The 10,359-nt window shown below is 37.7% G+C and overlaps 1 protein-coding gene across 1 annotated transcript in view; it reads right to left on the reverse strand.

Annotated features, from left to right (window-relative positions):
• Nucleotides 1-10,359, reverse strand: part of dock9b (dedicator of cytokinesis 9b) — a 67,355-nt gene that overhangs the window by 17,527 nt on the left and 39,469 nt on the right. Inside the window, exons 31-45 of the mRNA XM_016238245.1 lie at nucleotides 9,338-9,449; nucleotides 8,351-8,529; nucleotides 7,842-7,949; nucleotides 7,642-7,753; nucleotides 7,397-7,515; nucleotides 5,778-5,892; nucleotides 5,627-5,693; nucleotides 5,449-5,496; nucleotides 3,270-3,406; nucleotides 2,720-2,826; nucleotides 2,489-2,626; nucleotides 1,811-1,993; nucleotides 1,433-1,546; nucleotides 776-991; nucleotides 472-529 (exon numbers count right to left, since the gene is read on the reverse strand). Of these exons, the coding sequence (XP_016093731.1) occupies nucleotides 472-529; nucleotides 776-991; nucleotides 1,433-1,546; nucleotides 1,811-1,993; nucleotides 2,489-2,626; nucleotides 2,720-2,826; nucleotides 3,270-3,406; nucleotides 5,449-5,496; nucleotides 5,627-5,693; nucleotides 5,778-5,892; nucleotides 7,397-7,515; nucleotides 7,642-7,753; nucleotides 7,842-7,949; nucleotides 8,351-8,529; nucleotides 9,338-9,449 (1,813 nt within the window). The remainder of the gene's footprint in view (nucleotides 1-471; nucleotides 530-775; nucleotides 992-1,432; nucleotides 1,547-1,810; nucleotides 1,994-2,488; nucleotides 2,627-2,719; nucleotides 2,827-3,269; nucleotides 3,407-5,448; nucleotides 5,497-5,626; nucleotides 5,694-5,777; nucleotides 5,893-7,396; nucleotides 7,516-7,641; nucleotides 7,754-7,841; nucleotides 7,950-8,350; nucleotides 8,530-9,337; nucleotides 9,450-10,359) is intronic.

Genomic DNA, 10,359 nt, shown 5'->3' on the forward strand with positions numbered 1-10,359 from the left:
TCGCTAGCGGAAGCGCAAGTGTCTGAGAATGCAAGTCTGAGAATACAAGTACGAGGCTGCAGCCAGACCCTTCTCACTTATAGGGGGAACGTTAATAAGGACAATTGACACGAAACACCTGAACATAATGACACAATCAAGGGGAGACAGAAACTAGGTCAAAGAACACGAGGAATGAAATGAAAACAAACACAAAAGTCCATAAAGTGTTACAAATATATGATATACTGTATCTTGTGCATTGTTACTTCTGTATTTAATGCTTGCTTTTACAAGCCACATTTGTTCAAAATGTGAAATTTTCTTCAAGTAATGATTCAAGTTAAGTATTTTACGTAAATAGATCACAAACTGTGTCCAGTAATGAACCAGAATATCCATTCCAGTGGGAAAATTTTGCATCTTGATTTAAAAAAAAGTTAATTTCTGACTGCAATCTATATTTACTGTGCCCCCTAGTGGACTCCTCACCTTTCCTCTTCAGGTACTCGGCCACAAGTGCTGCCACATGCACGTAACACATCGCTGCCTAAAGAAAAAATAAGCCACTGATGTAATGTTATCCACCAACCACTGTTTTACTATATCACCAAACAAACTGATGCTGAATGAACTGTTAACTCAAATACTGAGTGAAGAACAGCAAAATTAAAGAGTTGAAAATATAAGTAACAGGATGTGTTTAACCCAATTTTCTGTAGTTATTTGGCTAATTAAGTTTATTTAGTTTTTAGTTTTATTTAATTTATTAATTAGTATGATTTGGCCAGCTTACCTCAGACAGATCTCCATTCTTGACATGGATTTTAGCCATACTATCCAGCCAGGTTTTGCGCAGCTCAGGGGTGCTGGTGTAGGATTTGGCCAGGCTGTACTGCAGGTCCACCAGCATCTCTGGGTCTTTTTCATGTTCCTTCATCTGCTCAGTGGCCATCAGTACCGTCCGGATCCGCTTGGTCAGGTCCTTCACATCCGAGGGGAAAGCAGTGTGCTGGAAGAACAGGAAGAGAAAGTGCATAATAGGCAAACGGTCACGTCTGATGATGAGACATATACACTGATTTGAATTTGAAAAGCTGGTGATCTACTTGAGTTTCTAGTGTTCAATGTTATTCTGACATTCATATTTATTGTTAACATTTATGTAGATGCTTCCTTAAGACTTTTGCCCAGATTTTTGCCCCAGTTTGCAGTCTGGAGTTGACATTATTTGCTGAAAGTAATAGCCAGTGTAGAGATTTTGGGCACTCAAATGTAACCAAATTCACAGAAAAATCACCTATGATTTCAGAGGATAAAGTGATGATGCTTATTAATCTATTCATCACATTAAAAGTCATGTAGGGCATTCCAGCATTTACTCAGATTGCAACCTACAATATAATAATATGTATTTTGTATATATTGTATAAATGGAAATGACTAATTTTACCTTTACAGTTTTATCACTGTTGGCACAATTATTAATGATGGACAGTGACTGCTGGAACCGTGTCCCTCCAATCCCGATGACATCAGCGATCAGCTGACTCACTGCAATCACCACCTGAGAAATTTTTTTTTCAAATAAATCGCCAGGTATTTCAGCCAGATTGTGTTTTTCAAGTAAAAAAAAGGCCAGTATTTATTCTAGATTGCAAAAGGGCTCTTTAGATCAGTGGCTCTCAACCAATGGCCCCGGGACCCACTAGGGGGCCTCATCAAATCTCCAAGGGGGTCGCAAGAGGACTTAAAATTATTTGTAAAATTATTTGATTGACACTTCTGGCACTTATTTGACCCCCCCATTACTCTCTTATCCCTCTCTTGCCTGCAGGTGTGTGCGGACAAAGGACTTCCTGCCATTGTACTCAAAGTTGCTCTTCATGAGGAAATAGAGCAGGTGGGCGGCATCACTGCGTATGGAGCTCAGTTTGGAATTACAGCACTTCAGGATCTCATAGCACAAACAGGCACACATATCTGCCCGTCCGTCAAAAAACGTACAGGGAAACTGAGAAAGACAGAAAAAGACATGAGACTTATGAACAAAATAATGAACAACACTGTTATGTCTTCATCATGTGTACACTTATGTTGGACATTTAATTACTCAATTATGTGATCTGATGGCGGGAAGAGTAAATTGACTAATGTTTTGATGAATCGTAGCCATTGACTTCCATAGTATTTTTTTCCATACTATGGAAGTCAATGGCTACCAGCAACTGTTTAGAACCCAACATTCTTCAAAATATCTTCTGTGTTCAACAGAAGAAAAAAACTTGTTTCGAAACTACTCGAGGGTGAGTAAATGATGACAGAATGATGACAATTTTGGGTGAACTATCCCTTTGAAGGGCTGGTGAGGAAATATATCAGAAAATACTGAATTTTGCTTGTTTGATCCCAAAAGAAACCATTTTTAACTAAACTGTCAGGGTCTCCATTGGGGATTTTCTTCTCTCATATCCCATGAATCAACAGTGAGGGTGGCTCTTTTGATTACCTTGTAAATGAAGGTACGTAGGGAGGTGAAGACCTGCTTCAGTGCAGTCTCTGACTGGGGGATCTGAAGGAAACAGAGGTGCACCTGGAAAACCTTCTTCATCAGTGGGTTATGACCCAAATCTGCACACAGCTGAGTCTGTGGACACATGGTTTAATATGAGAGTGCTTAAAGGAATAACTGAACTTTGACTTGTACTAATAAACACACACTTCCACTTGTTGTCTATACCTTAAAGCCCATAATGAAGACACTGAGTGTGTCCAGCACAGTCAAGCACACCTCCGTTGAGACGTTAGCCTCCAGGAGACACGCGTCAGCATCACCATGGCAATACGCTGCAGGAGAAAGAGGAAAAGAAAGATCATATAATTTAATAACTGAACAGAGGTGAGATAAGCTGCTTTGGCCACTCAGTATTGCTTTGCTGTCTCTGGTTGGACTACATCAGTGGTTCTCAGACTGTTAAGAGTATTTCAGAACCAGGATTGAAAAACCACTGGATTACTACCCTTAATTCATTCTGCATTGAAGATGGCACAAAGGATGACACGTAGAATATGCATAGCACTATGCTTTTTGGTCCCCTTGAAACCCAAGAAGCTCTTACCGGTTAGTCTACAAAGATCCCAAGAACAAATTCTCAGAACGAAACATACACAGTGTAACTTTCATGATTGTCAAAGCACATTAAATTCTTCTAAATGTTCATCTTAGAGAGGCTGTGAACATTTAGGATGAGGAGTTCATTAAGAAATGAATGTGTGTTAATGTGTCTTACTGTGGTTGAAAGTGTGTGCGTTCTCCAGGCTGCCCAGCTGGTGTAAGCGTGTGTGCATGACGCCCCCTCTGTTACGAGACACAGGAAGAGTCAACGACTTCCTGTCCGGAGCCATAAACCCCACCCCATCCTGGCTTCTGAGGGAAAACGAAGCCTTTATTAGAGATCTTGTGAGCTGTCAATCATGTACATGCAGTATAAAAATGCAAATATGTAGGGTTTATGACATGTCATAGATTTCATGAGGTCTGCTTATATTGTTATTTTAGACCATGTTCCACACTCTCTTGCCGTATTTTCCCAAAGTTTGGGGTTTGTTACAATTTGAAACGGTTTTGTATGTTAATATATTTTAAAATGTAATATATTCAAATAATGGCAAATCTAATTTTTCAGCAGCCATTACTTTAGTCTTCAGTGTCACATAATACTTCAGAAATCTAATATGCTGATTTGGAGCTTAAGCAACATTTCTTTTTATTATCAATGTTAAAAACAGTTGATTAAAACATCTGTATTCACTATGGTTGACTTCTACTCTATTTCTGACACTGTATAGTTCTTACATTATATTATATAAATATGATATGCCACAAAGTTGCACCTGTATTACTGCTCATAAACCAACATGATGCTGTAGATGGTTTATAAAAGATGTTAATACAGTGCATTAGATGTTGGCATCCATTAGTCATGTGACTGGTTATCCACTGGACAAAGAGCAGGAGATGTGATGATGTGCACACTGGTGTGAGCATATTATTGTACTAGATGTGTTGAATGGACACATGCAGGTGATAAATATCTAAACGGATACCACAAAACCTTTTGCTCTTAGACTATTGAGAAAGCATGAATGTGGAAATGTCTCGGCACACATACACACAGAGCAGTGAGTTAGTTGAATGAGTCAGCATGCTGTTAGCGAAGGCCACTCAAAAGCACACAACAGCTCTTACCCTGTTTAGGGGTGCCAGGATGCTACAGTATCACTGACTAACTGAACCCTCGCCAGCATTTCAGCCAATAAAACATACACACATAAAGGAGTAGCGTCATTCAAGGTAGTGTAGGACTTGATGCCATGTATGGATCTACAGTATATAATTTACAATGAATTTAATAAATAATAATTTAATGTATGTGTGAGTGCATGTTAAAGCCTAGAGAGAGACAGATAGATATGAGACAGCAGTGATGGTCTTGAGCTTGTGTTTGTATGTCTGGTTTTATAGATGAGAACTGGTAAAAAAATTTAAGTGAATTCATCATTCGTGACATCCAGATAATTATTATTTTTTAAATCTAAGATAACTGATAATTAATAAAAACGATTCACAATGAATCACATGTATAAATACATTATGAAAAAATATCATTACTAATTATTACCACCAAATGAAGTTAATTCAAATACATTAGGCAGCATTGTAGTGGCAGACAAAGAAATCTTTGAACAGACATGGGAAAAAGTGGCCTTGCAGATAATTATATTGTTTTAGTTTTTTCCATGTCACTAATCTTAAGCCTAGCACTGGCCCAAATTAACTAATTCTTAATGCATTATTAAATTTAAAGTACCTTATTGGCATGATTATGTTTACATGTAATACTGCAAAGCAAGTAATGACAAGAAAATTATATACAATAAAACAACAAGTAACAATAAAACAATATTAAAAACCTTATTTAGTAAGTGAATAAATGCATATATATAATACAGAAATTAAATGTATTGAATGAATAATGTACTGAATAAATGTATCCAATATTATATATATAATATATATACAGTATATATATATATATACACATTATGCATAAAAATACTGTCATTTTATTTGATTATTAATAAAATATAATTAATATTATTATGTATTACTATCTTTTAAACCAATAAATGTTCTAAATTGATGCATTTGATTAATTAGGATGCTTTTTTTATGTTTTGGCATAAATATTCTGTTGAACAAAAAAAATGTTACTTAATGGCCTTAATGTTCCCTGATTTCCCACAAAATTAAATTGAAAGTCTTAATCAGGATACTTATTTTTTCTAATGTTTGTTTTCTAATACGAGCACTTTATGTTCCCACTAAAATATGTATGATTTTCTGTGGCACCAAAATTCAAAGACTTCTAAGAATTCTTAGATTGGTAGGAGCAAAAAATGTTTTACCTGGCAATGAATCTCTTCCCCATATACCTGAACTGATGTAAACACACTCTGGGTGAGAGAGAGAGAGAGAGAGAGAGAGAGAGAGAGAGAGACAAATGAACTGAGTGTTCAGAAATAAGTTAGAGGACCTCAGTATTCTGATACTCTGATGTGATTAGTACCAGTCTAGATGACTTACTCTACTAAAGTGAAAAAGTCCATCAGCTCAGAGGTTGTGGCTTTGTTCCAGTATGTAAATAAGGCATCTGGAAAAATAATCAAAAGTGAGGACAATCATGAACAAAAGTATGTGAACTTTGAAAATTAAAGCCATGGGTGCATGTTCTTACCCTCAGACATGCTCTTTAAGACATGGAGGAAACACATGAGCAGGTTTTTGATTTCTTCTCTGTCCAATTTATCACAGCGCAGCATAGAGCTACCCAGAGCGGAGGCTGATTGGGTCTGTCGTACAGACACACACACACACACACACACACACACACACACACACATACATATAAAGTATATAATGGAAGACCCATCAAAATATCACATCACAGCACACTGCGGGCCATTGGAAGCTTTACTGCTCACCCCTATATGACTTTAAGTAAGCAAAAAACACCCCACCACATGCACAGAGGTGGAAAAATACAATATGAGAAAGACATGCAACACCCTCATGATGTATAAAAGATTATAGAGATGGAAGCACACACACTCCCCAGATGGGGACACTCTAGGGTTGCTCTACTTGTATGGTGTCAGTAATTCTGTTAGTGTCATTATCGTAGAGGGCGGGGCTTGAAAGCAGTGAGAAATCCATTGTGACACGTTTGGCTGCCCGGCTGAGAGGGGCGGAGTCCTCTGGTTCAAGGGGGAGGGGCAACACGGTGAGGGTGTGTCTACGTGTAAACCTCTCTTTTGGCTAAGAGGTCAGAGGTCAAGGGTAAAAGGAGAGAATAAGAGTTAGGAATGATTAAGGGAAACTTATTAGCAATGGCTACATGCCGCTAAATACAGCTGAGGCTCAGTTAATGGTGATGGTGCCATTTGCGTCCTTATGATATTTCAATATATTTAAAATTAGTTTAGTAAGACAAAAAAGAAACATTAACCCTGAAATATTTTAAAGATTACATTTGCCAGTTTGTATTGTACCCATTCTTTATAAAAACATTTTCATAGGTTACAAAAAAATAAACCTACATTAAATTTAGCTTTTGACATTTTTGTTCTTTAAAAAAAAAAAAAAAAAAATACTTTTATGTATTTCAAACCAAAAGTATGTTTCTCTTACATCAAGCATAATATTTCATTAGAAATGGGAAAAAAACGTGTGATACTACAATAACTTACATATTCAAGTGATAAAATATATGAATTATAAAGCATAGGAATTACAAACTTCCAAAACTCTGGACAAAGTTGAAATAATGTATGGTTTTTCAGTTAAGGTTACTTAAGAAAAATGACTAGTTTTTCTTTTTGGATTATTAGTTTAATAATTTACTATTGAAAACACCCAATGTCTTTGGAGGTTCTGGCTCTGCTAGTTTAAGCCTGAGGGAGAATAAAATGTGATTTCTTTTCAATTGAGATGTTAAAAAACCCTGAATTTTTCAGGCACTGTTGCCTAGAAATGACCCAGGGAGTGAGAAATGCAGCATAACAGATGTTTTATGACCTCACATGTTCATGTAATGTATTAGACACATGTGGAAAAGTGAATACATCACAGCTCCAGTAAAAGGCCCCCTGAGCACATTTGAAGGAAGAAGGAACTCCCCCTGAACATTTAATACATCCATTTAACATTGTTTTTAAAAGACAAAGTCAAGTCCATTTTAATTTTGTAAAGTGCTTTTCAGAGTACATATTATGAAAGCAGGAGATTCTATTTAAACAATGCAGATAAGAGATTATTTTAGGCCTGATGGACATCGTAACTGTTATTCAACTTTACCTTATCGAGGGAGCTGGTCTTCTCAGGGATGCTGTTTCCTGAGTCTGTGCTGACCAGAGAACCTCGAGAGTCAGCGTGACGCACAGAGCCAATGTTAGGCGTAGAGGTGTGAGGAGAGGCTACGCACAGAATAAACTTCATTCATATAATGAAATCATTCACAGAAACATCTCCTGATAATCTCACCAATGCCAGAAGGTGAAAGGCCTGAGTTGCTGGTAGTTTTGAATTTGCTCATTACTCACCAGTTCCTGAGATGACCCCAAATACATCTTTATGAAGGCTGTTGTCAAGGTTGCCAACAGGCTTTTGAGGTGTTACTGTAGAGATGCTGGAAAGATGTTCATCTCGCCCATTCTGAGGAGAAATAAGAAATAAGGAGAAATGTAAGGGTTGCTCAAATTGTGAATAATAGACTGATACGAAAGTACAAAAGATGATTCACCTGGTTGGTGTTAAAATTAGACGCGTCTCTCACATTCAATCTGTAAACGTTCTCCTGCAGCAACCCAAACAAGGGTAGATAAAGCGTCGCCAACCTTGCCTGCTGACTCTGTGCACACATACACAGATACACAGCTTAGATATTTACCAGTTAAAATCAATGTCTGTCTAAGGCAAGTCAATTCACCCAGTGGCAATCTTGAAAGTGCTTCAGGGCACTGTTTTTTAAATAGGCAATTGGCGTACAAATACAGCTCCTATGTACTTGAACTGGGAAAGAACTAAAATATATAAAATAAGATCATGTTCAATACACTACCACTCAAAAGTTTGGGTTCATTATTATTTTTTCAAAGAAATTAATACTTTTTTTGTTTTTTGTTATTTGTTAAGCCACTGTTAAGGTGCTAAGGCAGTTACAAAATTAAGAAAACCCTTAGTGCAAACACCCTTAATTTTAAAACAGTTATTTTTCTTAACTTGAGGGGTTTATTGCAACTGTGCGCTGACCTTTGAGGCATAGCGATCGTCAAATGTGTGTTTGATCATCAGACTCTTGAGAACCTGAATGGCGATCTGACGGACTTCCCCAAACTCCTGAAGGGCCCCACACACCTCCCTCAATAACAAACCCACTAGGAAGTGATTCCTGCAGAAATCATCAGTCAGTGAATAGTCCAACTGTAGATCTATGAAGACACAGAGAAGAGAAAGAGAAAGAAAGGCATTACACCACAAACACTGAATGTAACCACCAACTAATTTAAAACTGTGTTTGAAAGTTTCGGCTCAAATATCCTGCTTAAAAGACCAAAGACAACTAGTTGCAATGCCTTAAACAAAAACAGTTCTACAGCTTTTTATAATAAAACCAAGAGCACTGATTTGATTTATGCACTTTAAATTACAACTTCACTGGTACAGCATATCACAATAAACACACATACACAAGATGATATTTCACAGACAGACTCAAAAGCTAGTTCATGGACAGTTATTACAAAACAAAGGTAAATAGAACAGTTTTAAACACCCAATCAATCATCCAGACTCATGAATGAATTAGCTTATTTTGCACATCAAAATATGTAAGACAGACCAGAGTAGGTCCATTCCACATCAGGAATGAAGCCATCATAGCAGTTATGACACTGAAGAGAGACATGGACTGTGTCATTAAGACTAGACACATGAACATTGTTCAGTGCCTGGCAAGCAGGACTGCTCACCTACTCTTCTCACATGAGTCTTCTTAATGTGACACAGAAAAGCTAGCACACACAAAGAAAGAGGAAACAGTGGAAAGGGACGGCAGAAGACAATCATATGAGCAATAGGTACAGAAAGCCCAAAGAACAGAAGCCACAGAGGGAGGAAAGACGAATTATATTAAATCTAATTCTCCTGATGAACAACTTAACATTTCAAGAGAGATGCCAGACAATTTTTTAGACTATTTCAACAACAGTGTGCTGTAGAATACTGCTGTATGTTTACCTTGAAACCTCTGAATGCGTCCCTTCCCAAAAGGCATGGGCAGATTGAGTGGGATGTAGTGTTCATGATTACACACCACCCGCAGAAACTCAAACTTAAACTCATACAGCGTCTGCAAGACACAAAGAGACACAATTATATTATATTATATTATTATATTATAGTTAGTTTGGAGTCAATACGATTATTTTAAAATAAATTAATATTTTTATTCAGCACATAAAATTGTTCAAATGTAAAAAAAAAAAAAAAAACATTTATAATTTTACAAAAGGTTTCTATTTCAAGTAAATGCTTTTGAACTTTCTATTTATCAAAGAATCCTGAAAAAAAAATTATCACGGCTTTTACAAAAATATTAAGCAGAACAACTGTTGATAATCAACACTGATAATGATAACAGATTTTACTCAAGCACCAAATCAGCATATTTGAATGATTTCTGAAGGATCATGTTACATTGAAGACTGGAATAATGGCTGCTGAAAAATCAGCGCTGCCACCAAAATATGTTAAAATTGAAAACGTCTCGGTTACGTATGTAACCCTCGTTCCCTGAAGGAGGGAACGGAGATGTCACGTCGGAGGACCGGCGAATTGGGATCTCGCTTAGAGGGACCAATCTACTTCGAGTGTAAACTAAACGAGCCAATGCACATTGGCATGTGATTATTGCATCCAGCTGCTGCTGATCACAGCGTGAGTATAAGTAGGCAGCAGATGCAGCGCATATTCAGGTTTTCGCTGAGGAGCCGAGCCGGTGACCCGGCCGTTCAGCGGTGGTACAGGAGCTGTGGCGACGGGACCCTTTAAGTCGGTCACTCTCGACATCACGTCAGAGGACCGACGAATTGGGATCCTACCAAAAGGCCACAGCTACCGCCCCTTCCAGTGTCCTGTGGAAGCCACCTGCGCCCCTACTTTTTGGCGTAGGCCAGGGCCTGCACAAGAGGACACCAGCTACTGCTGCAATGGCACTACCCAATGAGTAAGACTGGACAACACTGGGAAAACGTACCCGT

The sequence above is a fragment of the Sinocyclocheilus grahami genome, unplaced genomic scaffold, assembly GCF_001515645.1.
Source record: "Sinocyclocheilus grahami isolate Dianchi unplaced genomic scaffold, SAMN03320097.WGS_v1.1 scaffold534.1, whole genome shotgun sequence".
NCBI lineage: Eukaryota > Metazoa > Chordata > Actinopteri > Cypriniformes > Cyprinidae > Sinocyclocheilus > Sinocyclocheilus grahami.